The 26,246-nt window shown below is 40.4% G+C and overlaps 1 protein-coding gene across 6 annotated transcripts in view; it reads left to right on the forward strand.

The window, feature by feature from the left end:
* APLP2 (amyloid beta precursor like protein 2) overlaps window positions 1–16,082 on the forward strand; it is a 76,945-nt gene extending 60,863 nt beyond the window's left edge. For 4 of the 6 annotated variants that reach the window (XM_023521024.1, XM_023521025.1, XM_011376210.2 and 1 more), the window contains 8 exons: window positions 400–558; window positions 1,434–1,562; window positions 4,508–4,607; window positions 6,141–6,293; window positions 10,768–10,853; window positions 11,569–11,643; window positions 11,986–12,141; window positions 14,621–16,082. In XM_023521024.1, the coding sequence (XP_023376792.1) occupies window positions 400–558; window positions 1,434–1,562; window positions 4,508–4,607; window positions 6,141–6,293; window positions 10,768–10,853; window positions 11,569–11,643; window positions 11,986–12,141; window positions 14,621–14,722 (960 nt within the window). In that variant the 3' untranslated portion in view covers window positions 14,723–16,082. Of the gene's footprint in view, window positions 1–399; window positions 559–1,433; window positions 1,563–4,507; window positions 4,608–6,140; window positions 6,294–7,839; window positions 7,977–10,767; window positions 10,854–11,568; window positions 11,644–11,985; window positions 12,142–14,620 lie in introns of those variants that run through there. The other 2 variants (XM_023521027.1, XM_023521028.1) reach the window with 1 other exon arrangement.
* The last annotated feature ends 10,164 nt before the right edge of the window (window positions 16,083–26,246 follow it).

The raw sequence follows: 26,246 nt of genomic DNA on the forward strand, positions 1-26,246 counted from the left end.
ACACTTGATTTACCATGCTGTCATTAGACAAGGAAATAATTATCCTGATAAATCAGGTAAAGTACAGCAGGTCTTCAAATCATGTAATTTCATTCGATGTCGTTGTATTATAATGTTGATAAGATGCAGTAGCTACTTAACTCTTTTCGTGTCATTTAGCCTATGGTAAAATTTGTTTGTTTCTTGTGATTTTACTTAAAGTCACGGAAGCTATCGATGATGTTAAGTGAGGACTTACTGTATATAGTACTTAGATCTGATCTTTGCTCCGCTCTCTGGACTTTGTTACCAGTTTACACAGGCCTTGGGCAGGGAGAAGCCAGCACTGAGCTCTAAAATCGTTGGCCTAGACTTCCTACAGGTGCCATAAATTATGTTGTTCCTACTTCCTGGGTTTAGCACTTCCAAGCTATGGTGAAAGCTTTGGAGAAGGAAGCAGCCAGCGAGAAGCAGCAGCTGGTAGAAACACACCTGGCTCGAGTGGAAGCTATGCTGAACGACCGCCGCCGAATGGCCCTAGAGAACTACCTGGCCGCCTTGCAGTCTGACCCACCACGGGTGAGTCATGCGTACAGTAGGTCACACCGATGAAGTGTGTGTTCAGTGTTGCCTGCCCCGAAGTAGCGCTTGTGTAGAACTGAAGTATGACACACAATCAGTAAAATTACATTTTTATGACAAGTTCTGGCAAGGCTGGAGGGAAGGAAAGAGGAGGGAGGAAAAGGTATCATGTTGTCATATCTGCTTATATAAGCTTAGTATTACACTTACACCTGTGTTTGCTACCTGTGATATGGAAGTATCTAACACTGAGAAAGCATAACCTCAGGATGTTGGTTGGTAGTTATTCAATTATTGAATTTCAATGGTAGACTTACTTTCAGAGAATAAAAACATACCTTCTCATGGACAAAGGCTTTTGAACCAGCTCTATTCTAAATAAGATTATGAAGTAAGGGGCAAAGTAATTCATATAAAACCCTTTTGTGCTAGTGGTCTCAGTCTTTTTTTATCCTTTAACTCTAACCTGTCTTGCTTTGAGGGGATAGAAAGTATTGGAAAGGAGGAATTTGTATCCTCCTTAGGTAAGCAAGTTAAGTCTTTTCTGGGTGGTACAGGGACTGCCTAACTTGTGATTAAGGTATTGGAGGCCGAGCCAGCGAGAGAGTACACACTGGAGGAAGACATTGGGCTAGAGATTCTGGGAAATACTATTTGTTAAGGAGCCAATATAACTTTGGAACTCAATTTTTGGTACTTAGAAAGGCAGCTTCTTGTTACTTGATGAGCTAGCTGAAAGCTTTTAAAAGTACAGCTTCATTCTTGTGCTTCACTGAGCTTTACATTCTTAAATGAATTTTTAAAGCTTTGTTTTCCTGCCTGTTTTCAATTCCCTAGTCTCAGGATATTATAACAACTGTTCTCTCTTGCAGCCTCATCGCATTCTCCAGGCCTTGCGGCGTTATGTCCGTGCTGAGAACAAAGACCGCCTGCATACCATTCGTCATTACCAGCATGTGTTGGCTGTCGACCCAGAAAAGGCGGCCCAGATGAAATCCCAGGTACACTAGACAGAGTAGAAATTGCTCCAGGGGACTGTTTCTAGTGGGACAAGGCTGCTTTGACCAACAGTTGGACAGTACTGATAGTTGTGCTTGATATCAGTCTTTAGAAAATGATTTTTGATTTCCAAAAATATCCTGGGTACAAGAGTTGGTTTCTGCAAAGTTACTATTTTTAAAATATCTTTTCCATACTTTTTATATGAAGTACTTTCTACTTAAAATAGTTTCTGAAAGTTTAGGGATACATGATTGATTATATTGAAGAAAAGTCAGTTTCAATCATTTTATATTTCCTGATTTAAGGTACCACCAGAATTAATATTTGAAATCTTTTACTAGGCAGATAAAACAAGCAGATCTTAAAAATCGTTCTCTTTTGTTTTCATTTAGAAAACAGATACTTTTACATTCCTGGGTTTTGTCCCATGCTGGGTTCAGCTTTTCTTTACAGTTGTCTATAAAGGTTTGTTTCTGGACCCTCTTTCTAATTTTGATACTGTCCATATATTAACTTAAGTTTTACTCTCTCATGTTCATAGAAAATGAACTTGCCAACAAGACTACTAGCTCCCTTTTAAATTAAGAAGTCTAATAATTCAGTATATTAGTTTTCCTAGAGGGCCTTGTAATGACATAACTTATTTTCATTTCCCTCCCATATTATAAATACAGTGCTGTGCTGATGGTGAGTACCCACTATATGTGGGAGGCACTTGTAAGGGTGGGTACTCGCCCATCATCCCAGGAGCTCCACCTCCCAGCCTCTTGTGTGTATTATGACTGGGAGGTAACCTGCCCAACAGTCCTAGGAATATTAAGTGTGGTATTGCTCCATTTGTTGAGCAGAAGTTCATGTGCTTCCTATCCACTTAACCAAACTCTGCATAGCATCTGATGATACAGAGTTGAGTCCCTGTGTACCCTTGAGCAGCAGCTCACAGTCTAGTATAGAATTAATTATATTAACTACAAAGATGAAGGATAATTGTTCTTAAAAATATAGAGTTCACTTTAGCAGTTGGATGCTTGTGGCAATGAAAGAACTCAGGCTCCTAAAGGGTGGGAACAATGCGGAAAGGAGACGGATGGGTCTGGGGACCATAAGGGGGATCTGGTACGGACCTGGAGCTCAATGTTTTCCTTTAAGCTGGATAGAGTAGAAGAGAAGGGAAAAAGACCAAGAATCTCCTAGAATGGCTTCCAGCAAACTTAGGTAGAACAACGCATGCATCTTGATAGGGATTAGGTTTTTCAAATCTACTTGATTATTTTTTAATGTAATCATTTTCAAAATATTATATGGAAAAACTAGACTATTGTGTAGTATTTTATGGCAGCAGTCCCCAACCTTTTTAGCACCAGGGACCCGTGCTCTTGTGAGAATCTAATGCCTGATGATGTGAGGTGGACCGGAAGCAGTGATGCTAGCCCTGGGGAGCAGCTGCGAATACAGATGAAGCTTCACTCCCTTGCTCACCACTCACCTCTGCTGTGTGATATTTAATGTCTGCTCTAACCCCTTAATTCTAGCGAAGCTTGGCTGCTGAATTACATTAACCTTTTGTCTTTTTCCTATTCTGTTGTCTAAACTCTAGAAAGCCCTGAATATAGAAAGCCTATTACGACATGTGCATATTTGGCTTGGCTGTGAGTGATGTTGTGCTTTTACCCTCCTCATACTGCAGCTCAGGGGTTCACTAATGTCCAGTATTTCTTCCTGTGGTTCCTGTCCTTCTGTGGGTAGTTGAACCATCCTCTCTCAAATGGCTCTTTAATACATCTGAAGAAGTATAACTGTCAACACATGCTAAGACTGGGTGGTCCGTGTTTTCAGTTTCCATTTGCATTTTTTCTGTGAGGCACTCACTCTTGTGCTTTCTCATTAATTTACTTGATTGAAAGAATGGAAAATATAAAATTAAATTGCTTCATCCTTGCTTTTAAAGATCAGAGAGACAGTAATCTACAGTAAAAGCTTCTTTCCATTTAACTTTTTTCATTTTGACCCTTCATGTTAATGGCTTCAAGCCCATGTAATTAATCCATTGGCTTAGAGCGCCCTCTTTAGTAAGAGCTTGATAACTGCAAGTGTAATTAGGAATAACCTTGCATTAGCTGTGTGAGCAACATGCCTCACTGTGTCAAACTGGGGTGGAAGTTAGCGCAAATGACCTTTCATTTCCACCCTGAAAAGCTTTAAAAGTAAGTGACCAATCTTAATGACTTTTTAAAAAAAGTGAACAACTTTGGAGCTTTTGCATTCAGAAAAGGTAGTAAGCTATGGAAGACAGATGGTAGACGATAGATAAGTCTTCCTTTATCACCCCTTAAAATCAGGTTTACTTATAACTTAGTGCAAATTTTTGAAAGAATAGCTAATTTAGTTAAATGCAGATAAACTAGTTCTTGTATTCGTGATAATTATTTCAAAGAATTGCTTCACTAAGCAAAATCCATGACTGTCCTCCTCTCTACCCAAATCTGTTTTTTGGCCAGTGATTTCATTCCCTTTTTACCCCATCTCATCTGATCAGTAGTAAAAATTGGTCTACTCTTTCCCATTTTTACTTAGAAAAACCTATTGAATCCCTTTCATTGTACAAATTAGGGTTCCTTTTAACTCATTCAGTACAGCTAGTAAGTTCTCAGGCGAAAAATTAATTACTGGCTTGGAAATTTTTTAAATTTTCTTTTAACTTGAAATATTCTCTGTGGATAAATTTTCAGATCACAAAGGGGTATTACATGGTCTGAACACATTCTTATGCCTCAGTGGTCAGGAAATATGGTGTGGAGGTTAATACATTCCCTCTGACCAGCAGCTTTACTAGACGTTATAGAGAATATACCTGCTCAGCTGGCCTTTGCAGAAGTGTGTGTGGATGTCCCTCCTGGCCTGGATGTTTTGGTGACAAGGCTTCTCTGCCATATTGTACTTTCAGGTGATGACACATCTCCACGTGATCGAAGAAAGGAGGAACCAAAGCCTCTCTCTGCTCTACAAAGTACCTTATGTAGCCCAAGAAATCCAAGAGGAAATTGGTGGGTGCTGACTGTGTCTGTATTGCGGCCAGGTGGGGCTGTTTGCTAAGGCTTGGGAGTGATGGCTGTGCAAGACTCGAGAAATAGGACCTGCAAGGCCATGAAGCTGGGCATTAGCATGCCTTGGTTTCAGAAGCCTGAAATTCACTGGAGCTTGTATGGCAAGGCCAAGTACTGGCTGTGAGCCACAGAGCCTTGAGTTTCATTGACCTTCACTCTGTTACTGCAAGAAAAGTCTAGGTGTGAAATTGCAAGGGACTGGGGGAGTCTCCTGTTACCCTCCCTTCCATGATTGCTGATGTAGTTCAAGGCACTTATTTTACACACATTCTCACTTCCTCTTCCTCTTCTGGTCTCTGTCTTCTTTATTTATTTGACAGATATTTATTGTGGCTGTCCTGTGTCACAGAGTAAAATTGTACACCGGCAGAAAATATTTCCTGGAGCTAATGTTCTAGTAGGAGAGAAACGAACAGGAAAACAAATATCACAAGGGAATGAGAGCTTTGTAGGGAGGTAAAACTAGGGTAGGATGGTTGAGAGTGGCGGGGCGGTCAGGACAATACTCTGAGACCACAAAGGGAAAAAACATTGTTAGCACAGGCAGTGACTGCTGCAGAGGCCTGGGGTTTAAATCAGTCACGGGCACAGGGAGGCTAGAACATAAAGATGAATGAGGCCAAAGAAGTGGGCAGAGGACAATTTGTTAAGAGATTTTAGCAAAATTAAGGAATTTGTATTTTATTCCAGGATAATGGAAAGCTGTTAGAGGCTCTTAAACTAGGGAGTGACTAGATCTGGATTATGCTTTTAAAAAGAACATGAATTTGAAAAAAAATACTAATTGGCTGTTATTTGGAGATTGGAAAACACCCAGGAAGTAGTGTAAAAACCCAGGAGGAAGATGGTGGCTGCACACACTAAGATGGAATGGGGGAGATAAGAGGCGTGGATGGTCCTCAGGGTGCTGTCCGGAGGGAGGTGAATGAGGTGTGTGTGCTGTGGGTTGGCCAGGAGAGTGAGAGAAAGAGAAGCGTCAAAGATAATGCTCAGTTTCATTGTGAGCAATTGGGTGGATGGTGGTGTCAGATTTTATTGATGTGAATGAAGCTTGACACATGTTAAGTAGAAATTGCTATTGAAAGTGAAGTGGAGGTGTAAGGTAGGCTAGTAGATCGATGAGGCAGTGGGTACAAGGTATAGATTTGAGAGTCGTGGTGTATGGGTGGTATTTAAAACTGCGTGCCATTAGATGAAATTATTTAAACAGAGTGAAGCGTTAGAGAAAGGGAGTTCCCAGGATGGAGTCTGGGGGTTCTCAGTGCTGGAGTTCTGCAGTGCCACAGAATTGGAGAAGGTATTTTGGGTAATTGGACAGGAGTCACTGACTGTGTTGTGAGCTGGTAAGATGCTCCTCTCGGCAGAGCTCTCATTCTATAATGACATGAATCAGCCTGTTCAGACTGTTGTTCATGTGCCTAGAAACTAGGTCCTTTTGAAAACCTGGTTCCCTGCCGTGTCTGTCTTTATCAGATGAGCTACTTCAAGAACAGCGTGCAGACATGGACCAGTTCACTTCCTCTATCGCAGAGACCCCCGTGGACGTCCGGGTGAGCTCTGAAGAGAGTGACGAGATCCCGCCATTCCACCCCTTCCATTCCTTCCCGTCCTTATCTGAGAATGAAGGTGCGTATGATTGACAGCACAACTTCTTGGTGGTGGGGATGAGGGCAAGGGGGAGAAGAATGCAGTTAGAAAACTGAAGTCAGAGTTTTGAACTGGGATTGTATTGGGGAGGCTCTGTTCCTGGTGAGAGTTGGACAGAGAAAGAGAGACTCGGTTCATTGATCACCTACTATGTGCAGGCACCATGCTGGGTGTTTTCAAATAGTTGGTTTCAGTACCACCACAAGGTTAATATTATTTCTCCCAACTATTTTATAGATGGTTTGCTCAAAGACCACTGTTTTCCCTGGTCCTGTCAGCTGCCTCCAGTGTGTGTAATGCCTTACATGTGGAAGTCACTTTACAGTTTAAATAGCACATTCTTGTTATTATGTCACTGTCTTTTCATAACAATCTCAGGTGGTAGGTAAGGGAGAGGCTCTATATAGAGGTGACGTGATTTGCTCAGTGCGACACCTCTGGTGTTAGGTGGAAATAAGAAGCTATGTCCCTCTCCTTCCAGTCAGGAATGCTTTCTTCTATTCCCATGCTGGTTCTTGATTTCTAAAGGGATCTCTAAAAGCTGTGGGTCTGCACCAGAAACAAACAAGCTGCTGAGACTGGTGCCCCGAGACCAGGGTGTGGAATCAGATTCTATTTATTTGTCTGCTGCTGTTGCTGCTGATGGTGGTATGATAAAAATAGTGGCCAGAGCTATAGAGTCTTTATCAAATGCCAACTTTAGCCAAGCATCGTTTGTGGATGTTCTTATTTAATCCTCAAATAACTCTACTGGAATGTCCCCATTTGCAGGTTCCAAGGTTTAAAGGGGTAAAGTGTCTGCTCAGGGTTGTGTAGCTTGTAGGTGGAGAGTAAGGATTTGAACCCAAGCTGATTTAGTCCTACAGTCCTAGGTAGTCACTCACCTCTGACCAGATAGAGTTGTTGCGGACAGAGGCCTTGAAGAAGGCACCAAGTGGGGTGGAGGGGCCATCCAGCTTAGCCTTCAGACCTTAAATGCCTTCTAAACGAGTTATCTCAGATACCAATTCAGTACACTTGATCCTCCAATAATATAATAGAATCTGAGAAAGGAGCTGGATAAATAGTCACCACTGCGTTCCTAAAATCTGCTCTTACAAACCCCAGACATCCATGGAGACTGTACAGTGGCCATGCTTACACAACTTATTTGGGATGGGGGCATCTGGACATCTCTGAACTAGGACTTGTCTCTTTTAGAAAACCACAGTTGATACTAACTTCTGGTTTTGTTATTTTCTAAGAAAAAGAACTTTATGGGCTAAGTTAAATAATTTGAGAATTTCACAAAATTTCCCCCAAAAGACCTATGACAGACCTACTTCTTTCTCTCCTACCTTCCAGTCATTTGCTATAGCTCTTACTGCTGGTTTGTTTATGGGATATTTCAGGCATGGTTTTTAAGGAAGAATACTTTTCGTTCACATTATGGAGGAGTTCTAAGATAGGGAATTTGAAAGAAGCCATTTTCTTTCTTAATCTCCTTTTCTGCTATTTTTGTTTTTATTGTTTTCCTTTCTGCTAGACACCCAGCCGGAGTTGTACCACCCAATGAAAAAAGGTTGGTTTGTCAGAGATGTTTCCTTTAAGACCCATCATGCCTGTCACTTCCCCAGTGTGTCTGAAGTCTCATGTTCCGTTTCATAACATCATCGATTTTTTCTGCCTCATTTCTCAGACATGGCTGTGTGTGGAGCCAGAGTAGTCCTATCTCCAGCCCTATCCAGTGTCAGTGGTATTGGTTACACTTACTTTTTGGATGTCCAGAGAATACCAGAGTAACTAAAATAGATTTTTCATAAATTCTTCTAATCTGTGTAGACTTTTTAAAGTATATCCAGTTTAAACAGGTTGGTTGCAAATTGCTAGTATGTAAACATTTAATATGCTTAATTTATGGTCAGGTGGAGAGTCATTTTCTTTTACCTCTTTTTTTTCCTCTGCTGTTCCCACTTACATCTTTTCCTTTTTAGCTATCCCTTGCCCTTTGTCTATGCCCAACTGTATGTTGCCAATTGTCTCATGTCCCCTGAATTACATTAATCAAAACATTAGAAGCTGATGGATGAAACAGGTGGAGACAAGTAAACTCTTCCTGTAGTGAATCTCCAGTTTTCAGAAAAAGTTAACATCATGTAAGCACTATGCTGAATGCTTTGTTTTGCATACTTGGTCTCATTTAATCCACTGAACACACTGTAGGTAGGATTTTTAGCTCTTTTATAGATTAGACAATTGAAGAAGCCTAAAGAGATTACAGGACTCACTTAAAGTCATAAGTTTAAGAGGCAGAGGAACTAGAATTTAAACCCAGTTCAGTCTGTCTTCAAAGCCCATGCTGTTTCTGTTACATAAAAGGCCAGTGTTGGCTGTTGAATTTCCCCGGGTGGTTGGTTAGTCCACAATCACTAGAGACAGTGAGTTGGTTGCAGTGTTTTATATTATTAGTGTGTGTGTGCTATGAGCCTGCTCTTTTGGCTTTGGCAGATGGATTATGGATAGACCAAGTGGTATTCCCTGACTAAAAATGTAGTGGTCGTTTGTTCCACAGCTTGCTCTCAGAACATGAGCGTGATTTAAATCTTCTAAAAATTGCTTATATGTGAAAGCTTACTGTATTCTACTGGGATATGCCTCTTCATCATTGTTAACATTCCTTTGAATAGCACGTCTTAAGATGTTTATAGATCAAGCTTAAAATGTTTTCAGAGCAAGGCGAATTTTCTAGAAGGTTAACTGAATTTTGCCCTCATACATCAACTGTTATTAGTTAGAATAATTCAAACATTAATTTTTGGTCTCTTAAAGTAGTTTGTTTATGCATTTTATGAAACCAAAGTGTTTTTGGTCAGTGTTGAAGAAATGTGTGCATTATATCACCAAAAAGTATTCAAGTAGCCTGTGCTAGTAGTAGGACTTTAAATTAGTTGTTTCAGTGGTACATTATTTTTCAACTATAATCTTTCCTTTATGACCTTTAAAATTTTGAGGAGATCCTGAGAAGAAGTGATGGACGGAGCTCAGAATTACAGTCAATTAGGCCTGAGCATGAGCTTCCTAGTGAGCACCATTCCTCTTTCTCAAATAAAGTGTAATTTCATTGGCATTTTGAGACTACAAATGCTAGCCCTGGTTTAACTTACCCTAGAATCAAGTTGTGAAATTATTCTTTAAAATGAAAGCCTTAGAAAAAAAAAATTGTGTCATTTTTGGCTGTGTTCTAATGAGTTACTGCGTTAGCTGGCCTGCACGTTCAACTGCAGTAGTTATGAATTGCTCCATCAAGAACAAGTCTAGTTGTGAGCTGGAAAGCTTTGCTGTGCTTGGCCTGGTGTCATCATCTGCCTTTGGGGCAAGCACAGGAACAGCAGCACTTTGCATATATATTCATTCATGTTTGAATGTTACTCACTTGCAGGTGGTCACCTTAGAATGCCGAGTATGCTGTTAGGTTGATCTATTTATAAAAGGTTCTAATCATAGATGTCACTATAGAACTGTATGTATTATTAGTAATAAGGAACTCTTAGGATAGCTAGAAATCACATGCTTTGGAGCTAAAAATAAAGAGGATTGCTCTTCATTTTTCCTCTCGCTGGGTTTGTGCTGCCTTCAGTCATGCTGCATCTTTAGATATCATTTGGAGTGCCACGCACAAGTGACGTTGGCTTAGGCCATGTCTGACCTTGACAAGACGAGTGTTGCTATTCTTGCTCTGTTTATAGAAAGGTGCCTTCCACCCTGGTGTTAGGATTCTGCTTGTTTATGCGATGCTTCCTTCCTGTTCATTCTGTAATAACCGTCTGTGACCTTTGTCCTGAGAGAGTCACAGCCTATTGGGAGACACAGGAGAAAATCAGTAATTACAGTGATTTTAAGTGCTATAACCTGGGAATGTTTACCAAGAGGAGCTGCAGCTTGAAGGACAATTAGGAAGGGTTTAAAGTCAGGGAAGGTATTTCAGGCAGAAAGAATTGCCAGTGGGATAAAATATGATGCTCACGGCAAACATGCAAATTCATTGTTTGTATGAGAGTCGTTTCATTCAGAGGGAACCCCAGGTGTTGAAGGAGCAAGTTGTGGGATAATAATGGGTGGTGCTCGGTAATGACACATAGGGCATTACATATGTTCCGTGCGAGGATGCCTTTGGACTCAGCTTCTATTTCTCTTAAAATAAGTATTCTCTTCTAAAGGCTTGCCTTCTTTCCAATTTGGATACATGTAAGCACTATCTCTTCATTATTCCCATCGGCCCTCTGAAAAATACCTGTTTCATTCATCCTTATGAAGTACTGTGCGACCTCAAAAATAAGAACCAAGTAGTCTATTAAGTCACAGGGGGAGGTGTTCAGCGGGGGCTCCCTGCTCTCAGGAAGGAGTTGGCTGCTTCTGTGAGAAGCATGAGGTCAGACCATCCTGGGAAACTAAGCTGTGATCTTTCTCCACACAGGCTCTGGAGTGGGAGAGCAGGACGGAGGACTGATAGGTGCTGAGGAGAAGGTGATTAACAGTAAGAATGAAGTGGATGAAAATATGGTGAGCTATTTCTCTCTTCTGCCATGCTTTGTTTTAATTTTGAGAATAAGTAAAGTGAGAGGCATTGTTTTAGATGCTTTCCAGATGAACTGCCATGTGTGCGTTTTCTATCTGGTAGAAAATGGGTAGGCTCCAGCTGCTCTCACAGGTTTGCTGTATTGTTTAGTGTCTGGGTATGAGAAGGAATCAAAAATTGTTTTTCAACAGTAGCTCATCTCTTGCTATACAGTGGGAAAATGTATGTTTAACTAAACAGATGAATAAAATATCAGAGGCCCTTTTTGAGTGAGTAGAGATTTCATAACAAAAATGGAGTAGAGTTGGGTTTGGTTCCTGTACTGCCTTAGGTTTCTACTTCCTATTAATTATTCTTCTAATATTTTCTATCACTTATATTTCTGGATTATCTTTAACTGAGTTTGATATTTCATCCTGGCTTCTTGGTAATCTGTCCTGAAATATGTCTCCACAACAGTTACCAAAAGGTAAATGGAGGTAAAGGTCCTTAAAGGACCAGCTGCTATACAATAAACTTGCATCCACACTTGCTCCTTCTTGTAGAGGTTTGGTGAGTGGATTTAGATGAATCTGACAGACTGATTGGTTAGTAAGTGTTCATTAGGTATCTGCTTCCCTTCACCAAATAGTAAATGGAGTTATATTTACACTAAATTTCTCTTTCCTCCCAGTTACTGGCATTTTCATGTCGTTTCAGGTCATTGATGAGACTCTGGATGTTAAGGAAATGATTTTCAATTCTGAGAGAGTTGGAGGCCTTGAGGAAGAGCCGGTATGTGTTTAGCTCCAGAACCTAATGCCAGGTTTTATGTCCATCTGAGCTATTTCTCTTTCCCACCTTCTCAGTTCAAGTAGATAATGGGAGAGATGCTTGGTGTGTTAAGTTATTAAGAGCCTTCATCCTCATTTTTCCATACTTTTGGAGACTGGAAAAAGTGGGGATCTCCCCATATGGGTGCTTACCTGGAAAGCAAGCTTCTGGAGCTCCCTCAGGTTTTAGAGACACGACTAAAGGAGCATTGCCCTCATTGAATTGCTTGTTGGTCAGTTGCTATTTCTCATGCTGTGCAAATGGTCACTGGGACTTTGTCACACATCTGCTTTGTTTTTTTAGGAATCTGTGGGGCCATTGCGGGAGGACTTCAGTCTGAGCAGCAGCGCCCTCATTGGCCTGTTGGTCATTGCAGTGGCCATTGCTACGGTCATAGTCGTCAGCCTGGTGATGCTGAGGAAGAGACAGTATGGCACCATCAGCCACGGGATTGTGGAGGTGAGCAACTGGGCTTTCTTCCAACTTGGCCCTGAGCTGGCAAGCGTTTGCTCTCTGCCATTTGGAGCTTTACGGATGTCAAGCGTCTGTACTTCTTGGGTACTGCATAGCAATTAAATTACTCACTAGATTATTTGGTCACGTTTTGGAAGTCAGCCCCAATTGAATTATGTTGATCCTGTGACACAAGGCTGTTGCCAACTTTTAACATTAATTTGGGCTTTGACTTGAATGTGAGGAAATCATAAGAGCATTTTATGCTGTAGAGGGTGAAAACTGTTTTCTCCAGTTATTTCTTTAGTGTTCCTTTTTTCAGTTATGTTAGATATTTGAGAATGAAGGTCTCTAATACTCTCCTTTGTTGTTTTTGACTTGTTAATTAGGAACAAACGACAGGTATATGACAGGTCAGGCAGTGGTGGCAATCATGAGTGAATTAAATCTTACAAATATGAATTAGGACTAATAGGGTTCTTTTTTAATGGGAAGAAGGGCAACAAGAAATTTAGAAAGAACCAGAACATACGGTTTCTGTTTTGTCTTCTGGTGATTTGTAATTTAGGACTGCTTACCACTTTGTTTTTGGGTAGGTAGTGGAAATATTTCCAGTCTCTCTCTGGATTCTAGAAAATGAAAACAATAAAGAATATATGCATTGGAAAATTAGTTCAGATGCATGTCTTAGTTATTTTGTTTCATCTCCTGCTGGACACAGACCTAGTTGTAGAATTTCAAGGGCCGGAAAAGACCCTGTACATCAGGGGTCCCCAACCCCTGGGCTGTGGACCAGAACCGTGGCCTATTAGAAACCGGGTCGCACAGCAGGAGGTGAGTGGTGGGCAAGTGAGGAAACTTAATCTGTATTTACAGCCGCTCTCCAGGGCTAGCTAGCATCACCGCCTCAGCTCCACCTCAGATCATCAGGCATTAGATTCTCATAGGATCACCCATCCCTTGTGCCAAAAAAGGTTGGGGACAGCTGCTATAGATCATCTGGTCCCAGTCCATGTATGTTTGTTTGTTTATTTGTTTATTTTTATTTTAAATAAACAGTACATTAGTTAGACATTTATATAGTTTATGAAACGATCCCCCTAATTACTCTTTCTCTCCTCTGGCTCTCCACCTAGCCATTACATTAATGCTAACTGCATTCCCTATGCTGTGCTCCCCATCCCTGTGACCATCTATCAACCTCTAATTTGTACTTCTTTAACCCTTCACCTCATTCTCCCAGCCTCCCAACCTCCTCCTTTCTGGTCGTCACCAGGTTGTTCTCTATATTTGCGAATCTGTTTTTGATTAGTTCTTTTTGATCTTTAGATTCCCCATATAAGTGAAATCATATGTATTTATCTTTCTCTGACTTATTTCACTCAACATAATAACCTCTAGGTCCATCCCTGTTGTTGCAAATGGTAGGATTTCATTTTTTTAATGGCTGAATAATATTCCATTGTATATATGAAGCATAACTTCTTTATCCAGTGATCTATTGATGGCCGTTCACGTTGCTTTCATATCTTGGCTATTGTAAATTGTGCTGTCATGAATATTGGAGTGCATAGGTCTTTACCAATTGTTGTTTGGGTTTTCCTTGGATAAATACCCAAAAGTGCAATTGCTGGGTCAAAAGGTATATCCATTTTTAATTTTTGGAGAAACCTCCAGACTTTTCCATAGCGGCTGTACCAATTTGCAATCCCACCAACTGTGTATGAGGGTTCCCTTTTCTCCGCATCCTTGCCAACGCTTGTTGTTCTTTGATTCATTGATGGTAGCCATTCTGACAGATGTCAGGTGATATGATATCTCATTGTGGCTTTAATTTGCATTTCTCTGACAATTAGTGACCTTGAGCATATTTTCATAGGTGTGTTGGCCATCTGTATTTCCTCTTTGGAGAAGTATCTGTTCAGGTCTTCTGCCCATTTTTTAATTGAATTGTTTAATTTTTTTGCTATTGAGTTGTATCAGTTCTTTATATATTTTGGATATTTACCTCTTATCAGATGTATCATTAATTAATATCTTCTTCCAGTCAGTCGATTGCCTTTTTGTTTTGTTGATGGTTTCCTTTACTGTACAAAAACTTTTTAGTTTGTCGTAGTCCCATTAGTTTATTTTTCCTAGTCCTTGTTTTATAGGGATGCTCCTCTAGGCTGTCCCAGATGGTAAGTAGCAGAACTGAGACCTGCTAGTTACTGTGATGCTAGGAAATTCAGTTCACTGTTTTCTCCAACTTAGGCTAAGCTTTTAGGACTCCAGTTTTCAGAAGCATTGCCTCTTGGACCATCCTCTCTTCTCTCTCCTCCCCCTGTGTTCTCATCATTGGCTCTTGTTTGGTCCACCCAATGGAAACGGGATGTTGGGCTGGTTTTGGTCCCCAGGGGATTGCACAGCAAACAGCTGAGGTCTTCTGAACCCTGTGCTGTTCTTTTAGATGCACCGCAGTGATCCTCAGTCTCTCTTTCTCCAGGTCGACCCAATGCTCACCCCCGAAGAGCGTCACCTGAACAAGATGCAGAACCATGGTTATGAAAACCCGACCTACAAATACCTGGAGCAGATGCAGGTTTAAGTGGGAGAAGCATGTGGCCTCCTGGTTGGAGTAGGGTGGTGCAGGTGGGCCAGAGAGGTCCAGGGTGTTGAATCAACTACTGACCAACAGTTACTTCTAGAGGATTTCATCTTACATTCAGACCTCCTGCATCATTCAGACTATAAAGTACTACTGTAGAATCACAATTTCCATTCTTTTAAATGGGTGAAAAAAATGTTAATATAACAATATATGATATATAAACCTTAAATGAGAAAATGATTTATTGCAGATATTTGACTGATGTAGTTTTCTTTTATAAAAAATCAGGAATCCCACTTCTATTATCTCACACATCGTCTCACACATGCTCTCTATAGACATGAAAAATGTTGATTTTCAATGATAGACTGTGTATGCAGGTAGTTTGTTCCAGTTGCATTGTATAAATCAACTCTTTAAGGCTCATTCACTGTCCTGGGTTTTTTTTTTTTGTTTTTTTTTTTTAAGGCAGTATTCCCTTTTTAAATGAGCTTTCAGAAAGTTGCCGAGAAACTAAATGAAATAGGGAACCATAAGACCATTGAAGCACATCTTTAATACCCTCTCAAAATTATTTTAAAGGACCAGTATCTTGGGAGTGTGGTGTTCCCACTGCTGGGTACCTTGGTGTTTCCACTCAAGTCCTGTCACCAAGGAGGTTAAAATTAAAAGCATTTGAGTTCCAGCATCTTTGAGCGAGCCTCATATATACAGAATAGGGCATCCACTGCTGCTTTCCTTCTAAATCCAGTTCTTCCACAGAAATTAGCCTGCAGTTGTGTATCGCCTTCTTCACTGCCTGCCGTTTACTGACCGTAGCTTTTTGTGACTCACTTCCCTCCCAAGTAACGTCCAAACGTACTGTCTTTTCCTCTTTGGACATTTCCCTCGGAAGGCACTGATCCTCATCCCTCCCCGTTGTACCTTGACTTCTCTGCCCTCCCTCTCCCGTCACCAGCCTTGTTGGTGTTCACTCAGAGAAGACTACAGTCATAGGCGGCCGGTGGCCTAGGAGAGACCGTGGGAGGTTTGCTTTATGGGGAAGGGGAGTGTTCTGAACTGTACCTGAAATGATCTGTAGACACCATTGAAAGTGTTGAAGATTTTGTTTTCACACGAGTTTTTGTAATGCTTGTATAGTTAATGTTGATGCTCACAGCTTTTTCTTTATTATTCTGAAGGTTCTGGTAACCTGTGGTATATTTTTTTCTATTTCCCTGTGATTGTTTTTTTCTCCCCTTTCCTGTATCCATGTCTCCTCCCACTATGCACAGATAAACTTCACCTACAAACTCCTTAATCTGATCTGTGGAGAATGTACAAAGTTTAAACACATCAATAAATACTTTAACTTCCACCAAGACTCCTTGTTTTATTATTCTGCTGTGACGGTTTTAACACTACTGCCTCCAGGACCATGGGTATCTATCTTCCTTCCCTGAAGGATTGCCAAGCTGCTGGCAGAGGCAGAAATTAGTCTACTCAACCAAGTTTGACTCTTAAGATTAAATTCCATGAAAATAACAGGGAAAGTGCTTTCAACCTGAAGGTCGGTAACTTTTATTAACCCCAGAGAAACATTCTTTTATTATTTCTTTAATGCTTTCCTCCACTGTATTTTAAGTTTTCTGACATTCTTATTGGTTAGAACTTGAACTTCCCTGATTGCTTCTTTTTCTTTAGTTTTATTTGGTATAATGAGTGATTGCACTGCCTTTATCTTCCAGCATTTCTAGTGAATTTTATAATCATTTTAAAATTTCATAAGAGATGCTTGCTTTATCTTACTATTTTAACATTCCTTCTTTTTATGATGGCAGATCCATCTGAGTTTATATGTTAGAATTTTTAAAGGTTTTTTTCCCTCTAAATTATCTATTTGCTTTTGAGCTATTAATTTCCTATAAATGTGTAGTGATCATTTTATAAAATATAAGAATAAAGTACAATGTTAGCTTAAATAAGAGGGAAAGTCAGCCAAGAGTTGTCCAGCAAAATTTAATTTAAACTACCAATATTTATTAATATGAGACTTTTTTTTTTTTTCTTTTTGAAACTGGAAACAATAGGGCTTGTGGCTAAATTTTCAGAGAAATATTTGCAGTCATTTCTGGGTTTCTTAAAAAACCTGCCACTAGGAGGTGATGTTTTCTCATTGAAGAAGGTTCGTTTACATGACAATTGCTTACTGCACCCTGTGCCTGGGGGAGGTTTTCATTGGTGATCTGTATCTTTAAGGTCTGGCTATAGTATGAGTAAAATCAAGGGTTAATCTCAGTCTTCACTCTTGTTTAATATACTGCCAGTTTATACAGTGCAGTTAATATTGCATATACATACATATGTGTGTGTAAATGAACATGTAAGTACACATATGATGTATCTTCCTAGGGTACTGGAGTAGGAAGTGTGCGTTTTGTGAGCCTCTGGCCAGGATACCCCTTGAGACTACCAGTTAAACAGCCTGGTTCTTTGTTAACAGTCAGCACTTCCCCCCATCTGCCTCTCCCCCAGCACTGGCCACTCAAGTTGCTGCAAGAAAGGTTGTGGAAAAGATGAGTACAGTTTCTGCCAGGGTGCTCAGAAGACTGCTGCCACTTGACCCTATGCCGTATCAGCTGGAAAGTTGGATCTAGCATTCATTATCTGATGCCAGCTTCATTAATTTTAGTGCCCACCATCTGCTAGTTGCTTTACAGGCATTGTCTCATTTAATTGTCTTAACTTTTATAGCATGGGTATTTAACAGAAAGCTGAGGTTTTTCTAGTCTAGTGTTAAGGAATGGCACAGATCCAAACCCAGCTCTGTTACAGTCAGTCCCTTGTTCAGTAGACATACGTTGGTCCTGAAAGACAATGGGTCACCTCACAAGCTGGTGCCTGTCAACTAGGACCCATCCAACTGGTCAGCCATTGGGACTTTGATCCATTACCGACACTCCTGTTGATAATGGACCATGGAGAAGTTCGGGGCTGGTGAAATTGCTGTGGCTTCTGTTTACACATTTATTACTCAGGTGAGGTCAGTACAGAGGCATTCAGGGTTAGAGTTGAATGTTGTGGAAACCAGGCTCATATATTTCCCTCACTCTGGATTGATACAAATCTGTAGATATGATATGTGTGTAGAGATAAATTTTTTTAATTTTGAAAGAAAATGCTATGGAAATTATGTAAGCCAGGAACTGGCCAGCAGGCCTCACCCTAGACCGGCTCCACACTGTCCCCTCATCAAGTACTGAAAGAAACTTACTCATCTGGTTTCTGCCTTGGTGACTCAGCTTTGCTCTCAGGAATGTGGTGGCCCTGCCCACCTTGCTGTCAGTCTCAGGTGCCAACAGCACTCAGCTGACTTTGCTACGAGATCCTTCTACCTCCCTGTCTGCTCACAGTTATAAATTGAAGCCAGCCCAGGTGTCCTGATAATCTGCTCTGGCTTCAGTTGCTGTGACATTGATATTTTAGAAGATACCCAGTTTGGCATGTGATGAGTCCCTAAGATTTGGGGAAGTCCAAGGGTCCACTCTAAAGGGAACTTACTGTCGCTTGTGTTACTCATTAGAAGTGATGGACATGGACAAAATGAAGGAAGGAACTGGAGAGACCCTTATGGTTGTCCTCTTACTCCACTGTTGTAACATGGACACAAAGTCCCATGCTTTTCAGCATAGAGCCAACGTCTGAGGTATGTACAACAGGTTCTTTTTTCTGGGACTGAGGGTAAAGTACTTTTGAAACAAGGAGAATGGTGCCTTCCCTTGTTACCTGTGATAAAAGGGGAAGTCATGTCTGTCCTCTGTGGATACTTAGATTAAGCAGGCTTAACAGTTACAGGCTGCTATGGAGTAGCCCTGGTATCCAGAGAATGGGACAGGAGACTTAATCAGTTAAATTTTTTTTTCTAGACTCCTTGAAATGGGTGGGGCATGACTTTCTTGAGGAATCTTAAGGAGTTCTCTGGCCAGGTTTGCCCAGGTCTGGTTGAACTTAAAATATTGAGGTCAGTGGCCCTTTCTCAGTAGAGCAGCAACCTCCATCGATAAAACATTTTTATTATATACGTTGTATGTACAGTTATTTAAAAATTATGTACATGTACTATCAAATAGAAACTTGGAAAGCATAAAAAAATTTACTCCCAAATTTTATTAAGGGTACATACAAAGCATTTTGGGTCCAATAAAATACTACTAGTTTCAGTACAAGCAAAAAGATTGCCTCAGCCAGGTGATCAAGGCCAGCATCCACACTGACAAGTCATGGTGACAGCATGTACCCTTGATATGGTATGACGACACTTTAACCTCTGTGGTCTTTCTCCCCAATAAAGCATAACCCCAGGGTCTTATTGTGAGAAAAGCATCAGACAAATCTTGGGCTATAAAATACCTAACTAGTATACCTCCAAACTGTCACAATCATCAAAAACATGAAAAGTCAGAAACCGCCACAGTCAAGAGAAGCTTAAAAAGATACAAATATGTATTCTAGAACATAAAAAGGACATCGGGCAAAAACAGGGAAATCTGAACAAACTATGGACTTTAGTTGAAAGGGCGAGAGGAGGAAAGCAGTGTTTATCAGTTTCTCCACCATGAAGTTACTCCCCTTTCTCTCTTCCCACTTTGGAAGGAGGTCACACTATTTTCCGCCAGCACTTAAGGAGTGGAGACTTATGCTCCCCCATACCTTAATATTTTTTAAATTGTATTTCAATGCTGAGCAATTAGAAAGTCTGGTTCTAAGGTCTGTTTGTCTCATTATATTTAATGGCTATCGAAGCTGAAAGAGTTCTTGATGGTTTCATGGGTGTATACATACACCAAACTTAACACATAGTACACTTTTAATATGTGCAGTTTTATTGTATGTCAGTTATACTGCAATAAAGCTATTTCTAGAAATAGCCAGAAGAGACACCTCCCCAAAGCAGGCTGGAATGGAAGAAGTGCCTCATAGGCTGTGCCTATTTTAGCACAATACTACATTTCCAGTCTTCCACCAATTCTGTTTCCAAGTTTAAGAATACAAATAGGTCTTTTAGGTGAGACATCACTTTTAACAGCAAAATTTCTCAGAAATGGAAATCTATCCAGACATTTGTTTCAAAAATCTCCATAACATGAATTTCTTTAGAAAAAATTAAAACAGGTGTTTTTTTTTAGTTTAAAAAACAAAACAAAAACAATAATGTAACACTTTTAAGCTCAACAACTCTATATACTTTGTCACAAGATGAATCTCTGGTATAAAATGTTTTCTTGGTCACTTTATCATTAAAAATATTAAATTTTTTTTATTAAAATAATATTTCGTGGCATATTGTGCATTTATGGTTTCCTTGTGGACTAGCACCAAAATCTTATCTGGAAATATTTACTCCAATCAAAGCGGTCAATCCATCAATATTACAATTTTTCCAGATTTTTCATAATACATTCTTTTCCATAAAATATGAAGAGTCAGCTATAACGTTATAAGCAAGAATACTTCCTGGTTCTTTTTCTAATTTGGCCATTTACTAGCTTGGTGACCTTGGGGATGTTATCTAACCACTCTCCTTCTCCATTTTAAAAAATGGGGATGGTGATAGTACTTCACTGGGTGAGGGGTGAGTGACCACAGGTAAAGCTCCTAAACCTGGACTGGTGCCCAGCACAGAGCAAGTGCTAAATGAATGTTAGATATAGTTTTTAACCGTTGAAAACATACCTTCTCCAGTACATAGGGCTCACTAAAAAAAATAGTGCTTGTGTACTTCATGATTAATATAGTTGGCAAGTTTTAGACCATAAACTGGGCTACGATAGTGTCAATCAATGGTCATTGGCACCAACTCAATGCCAACAGGAATCCCCAGTTTGGGGTGCATTGAAGAAGGAAACTTTATTCAGTGCAAACAGCTCAACTGTGATACAGCATGGCTGTTCCAGTGTGGCTGTGGAACAGCAGGGCTGCGAGGTGTCCCAGGTGACCCTCAGGCAAGGCCTCTATCTGACCCTCTGGCAAGGCCTCTATCTGACAATCCGTTCCACTCAGGTACTGTCTGCTCCAAGCTGCTCTGCCCTGCTTTCTCTGCTCTGCTGAGAAGTCAGGTGTTTCAGCCCAGAAAATGCTCTTGGATGGAAAGAGAAAGTGCACTCTCCAAGCCACAGGGGAGCAACATGTAGAAGTCCTGCTTCTGATCCCTGGTTGGCCCATCCTCATGCAAATGAGGACTCCAAATCCTCACAGTTTGATTGGTCCAAAAAGCACTGTCCTGATTGGCATGGAGTAGCTCTGATTGGTCGGTGAAGATGCTAATTGGGAGGAGGGGCAAAAATAGCGGCATAGCTCTGATTGAATGGGGAAAGTCTCAATCCTATTGGTTGAAAAACTGATTCTAGGAATTCCTTTATAAGGGCTGGATCAGCAGGCAGGAACACAGTGCAGGCAGTTTAGTGCAGGCTTCTACCTGAGGTGAGGCTTTCATGAGAGGCCCCTGTTTAACAACAGTTGCTAGGCTCCGTTTATAAATTTGAGCCCAGTTAGCTGACAGGAACCCTTATTGGCAGGTATCTTCTTTCTTGGGGTCAACAATAGAAACATCTGTACTTTCATCTGAACCCTCCATACTCTCTAACGTTGTTTTTGGTTAGTTTCTTTAAATCAGTGCATCTTCCAACAGCACTTATTTTCAGGAGAATGGATTACAGTGTTACCATGTTGTTTTCTGTATTGTTTCAGTCATTTTTACTGTGACAGGAAAAACTGATTCTATTAATAATTTGTGGCATTTTGTCTTTGACTTTTAATTAAGAAAACTCAAGCTGTATATTATCATTCCTTAATGAAATTTTGTAAATTACTAAATTGAGTATTGTATGACTTTAAGCACTAAAAAAATTGTAGTGGCTTGTCTTCATGCACTGGACATTTAATTTTTAAGTCTCATTAATCATGTTGGCCTCAACCCAACATACACTTGGAGAAGAACGTCATTATTAGTAGTAAATGTGAATCCATGGTCTTGATAATTTAAAACTTTCTTGGCCAAGTTCTTATCAGATAATAATTGTTTTAACCCCATAATGTGGCCATTGAAGAGCCTGTACTAGAAGTAGAAATGTCGGCTTCGGCCATTCTCTTGTTCTGTTCTTGCAAGTATTAGTATCATCTTCAGTCACATACTTTGCAAGAATTGTTTAAAGCCACACACATATATTTACATTATTTGATTAAAACTTAAGTTCTTTTAACTAGGCACTTGAACATTGAGCTCAGGATGTAAGCAAATGAGTCAGCATACTTTGACTCAAAAAGCCCCTGTAGGCCTCATGGGTCAGGGAGTAGTAGGCTGGTCAGCACCATGGGTCAAAGAGTAGGCTGGGCATAAGTACACATATCAGATGGGAGATGGGATGAAATGGGATGTCCTAATTATGTGGACAGGGCAGGGGAAGTCAGAGAAAGGGAAATTTTCAATGATGCTATCAAGATGGAACATCAAGTAAGTAGCTCAGGGTAACAAAGTGCATTTGCAGAAAGGCTCCGAGGACACTCCTAGACTCCCAGCTCAGAGCATCTGCATTTGCCCAGTTTATGGACACCAAGGGTGTCTTGTGTGCAGTGCTTCTATATTCAGAGGATTTCCATATTTTAAGTCCTGCCTACCGAAGGCAGAAACCAGAGCTCAACTTCTCAGCTGGCTTGTAGGTAGGGCAAAGATGTAACAGGATCGCCAATGAGATACACTCACAGCAGATTTATTCAAGAGGGAACAAAGAAAGGAAGCAGGCCACTCTGACTAGGATGTCGGTAAAGGCATGCAGCTTTCAGCCAGCAGGGGTAGCATTACTGGTGTCTAGGTAGGTCTCACTGGGATGGGAACAGTGGGGCCTCCAGAGCAGCCTTGCAGTGTGGCTGGTCTTCCTGGCTGTGTCTTGCCTTTCTGGCCCTCCCAGAGATTCTGTGAGCTTCCTAAATTTTTAATAATTTCATTTTTTTTTTCTCAAATTATTTTGTGAGCTGGCAAGTTGACAAAAACTCCATTAAGGGCAAATTCACTGAACTCTAATGAGAAAATTGTACCTATCATTTAATAAAGGAGATAGGGCTAAAAAACAAACAAACAAACAAAAAAAACAACAAAAAAAACTGGTGTGAGAACAAGGATGCTCAGTGTGGGGAAAAGTAAATACAGATACAAGATAGAATAAATTCAGTCCATATTTGAATTGGAAGTATCAATATGAACTTGTTGGGTATATTATGTCTTTAAAAAATTCCTAGTTGTATCCACGAAAAAAACCCCAGAAACAATGACCAACTCAATAGTAATGAACATCCCTTGTGCCCAGATGATTGTCTTGAAATACCATTTTGCACTAACAGACACTAAGATGTCTTAAAGAAATGGCTGACTTCATGTCTGGACAGGAAATGTACAAGATGAACCTGGAACATCTTACCAGAAAGCACAGAAACAATAAAAAATCCGTAGGGTTGGGTCAGAAGGACTCAGAGCCAATTGGAAGAGGTTTCCACTGACCAACAAAGGGATGATATAAACATCAATGAGCATAAAAATAGCAATGAATAAAAACATCAAGCACGTGTAAATCCAAGAGTTTATAATAATACAAAAATAAGCAAAATCCAATTGGTCCCTTTGGAAGATGTGAAAGAATTAGATATTTTGAAAACTATAAAAGGGGAAAGACTCAGGCCTTTCTCCTTTTCTATACAAATATTACCACTGGGTAGGCACATAGATGAATATTCTAGCAAGTTAGTAAACAAGGAATGATTAATTGAAATAGTACAGTCATATTTCTTACTGAAATTAGAATCTAAGCCTGGAGCTAGTAATACAAAGCAAGACAGCCAAACATGTGCCTCATGTTGAAAACCACACTACCACCTATGAAGTTATCTTTCCACCAAAAAAATCAAACCCTTGTCTGATTAAGCCTCTAGATAGTACAATTTGCAGGAAATACTAAGAGCCAGGGAACTCAATAAATAGACTGCACTCTGAGAACACAATCAGCCAAATCCTGACTGTGGGGAGTCTGCAGGACACATCATCTGATTTCTTCAGCAAATAATTTGGAACAGGAAAAAAAGACAAAGTGGGAACCTTTGGATTAAAAGAGACCTAAAAGATATATTTAAAACAAACAAACAAAAAACAGGCCAAAGCTAAACTGCAGTGTTTAGGGATTCAGGTCTGGTTGATAAAAGTATATAAAGAAAAATGAGAAAATAATCATGAAAGCCAGTGGGATGCCTGCTCTTAGGAGAGTAGGGGCAGTTTGGGGAATAGGCACATGAAAGGGTTGGGAGTGGGAAGTGGGCTAGGCTGTGGTTGGCAATTTTTTGCTTCCTCACAAGTGGCGATGACAAGAGTGTTGCCTTAGTATAATCCGGTAAATTATATATTTGTTTTATGTTATTTTCTATATTTGTTACATTTAACAAAAGTTTTAAGTGATAACAAAATCAGAAAATATTTGCTTACATTTCCACTTATTTATTCTTTTAATAATTTAAGAAAAACTTATTGAGTGTGAGCTGGGGAAACTAGCAGATACTGATCCTTGCCTTCAAAAGCTTTGTGTTTTGAGGGTGATGCATGCTGCGTATCTCTCACGGTAACCACATTGGATTGGAGTGCGTGACAGAGGAGGAAGTGTAACCATATGTCATTCATTACATTAAACCCATTTGGTATAATCTTCATAAAATTATGATATAAGTGGTAAGTGCTTTTATGCCTACATTTTAAGTGAAGAAACAAGAGCAGAAGCCTGAGTTCAGGCTTAATCTGCTGACATGGACTGGCTTCACCCATTTTTTCCTGCAACAACATTCTTTCAAGGCTCTTATGTATACCAGGAAAATCAAAATGCCCTGCTATATAAGCTCTCACTGAGGACTATACTAAGTGCTGGGAGAAGTGAGGAAGAGATAATAACTATGCCTGCAGAAAGTTCCATAGAAGTGATATTTTAGCTGAATTTGGATTTCACCAGGAAAAGGGACAAAGTGGGTAGAGGTGAAGTGGGAAGGATTCAGGCTGGTGGAGTGGCACCGTAAATGCCAGGGGCATGGGAGAGCGTTCAGGGTCCTACAGCTGTACACTGGGCAATGGGTAGGTAGGGTTTGCCTAAAGAGAAGGCAACATCACCTTGTGGCTACTAAACAATTGGTATTTAAAAGGTACATTTTTACTTTCCATGGAGCACTTCCATTGGGGCCATGCTAGATCTGCACCAGCATGAAATACAGAGTGGCCTCAGGTGTCAAATATATAAACCTTGTTATTCCAGAAGATGTCGATGCATTCACAGATGATGGCTCCATAACTGGTTCATTCTGCTTTACCCTGTTCATTCTAAACCTCTCCCACACCGCTTATCTGCAGACTTCTCTCCTACAAGAGTGGGATTTGCCCGCAGGCCTGGCACAGTCTGCTCTGGCTGGGTTTGCCTCCTGCTCTTGGACAGTAACAGAGCTCTGTGATTTTGAACTTGGGCTGGGTCTGCCTGATGTGCCTCACTCTCTCCCATATTATTACTAGTTGAAGCCAGTGTCTTCTGGCCTGTGGTCAGGTCCATATTTCCACACCCTGGAAGTTGCCCTAGTCCCAAGGTCATTGCAGCCAATTGGAGAAGCCCTATCAGCAGGCAGAGTCCTGAGATGGGCAAGAGAAGGACTTCTGAGAGAGATGACAGGTTTGGAATGGGAGTGTTTGGGCGTGGGAGGGAGATAGAATAAATTCAGCATGGGGATGGAGGCTGTGCAAGCTGCTTATTGTTGCACACGAATGACAATGGGCCTTATGCTGAAATCTGGGTTTGAGTCTGGAGCTACCCTTCGTGAGTGTGAGAATCTGCCCATGTCTCTTAGGGTGTCTGCTCTTGGGTTTCTTAACTTACAATTTAGGAATAAAAGTACTTACTTTACGTATCATAATGTTTTGAGAATTAAACCAAATTGGTATAATATAAATGGACTTGTCAATGATCATAGGGGAAGGCTCTTGACCTGCATCACTTTCTCTTAATCTGGATTTGCAATAAATGCACTGCATTTGTATTACTGCATATGTATTAAGTGACAGCACTGAGTGCCTTCTAAGTGCAAAGCACTTATTTATTAGCTCCATGAGCTAAAAGATGATGCTCTAGGAACCTGGAAGATGATATGAGACACTCCTTTGGCAGCAAACAGCATGTTTTAGTGCCATGATTGCCATCTCATTTATGTTACTTCAGATCCAGCTACCTTCAATCACCCACATTAAGTGAAGGGTATTGTGCCATTGGTAATTGTAGTACCAATTGTCATTTTTTGACATCTTCTATTTAGCTTTGGAAGTCTTTATATGATGAAAGAAAGGTAGCAGATTTACTTTCCATTATGCAATGGATGCTATTTATTATGCTAGTCATTGTGCAAGGCTCTGAGGGCTCAGCAGTAAGACACTGACAGGGATGCAAAGAAAAGGTGATAAATTCCATGATAGACATGCAAA

Source organism: Pteropus vampyrus, unplaced genomic scaffold, assembly GCF_000151845.1.
Source record: "Pteropus vampyrus isolate Shadow unplaced genomic scaffold, Pvam_2.0 Scaffold288, whole genome shotgun sequence".
Classification (NCBI taxonomy): Eukaryota; Metazoa; Chordata; class Mammalia; order Chiroptera; family Pteropodidae; genus Pteropus; species Pteropus vampyrus.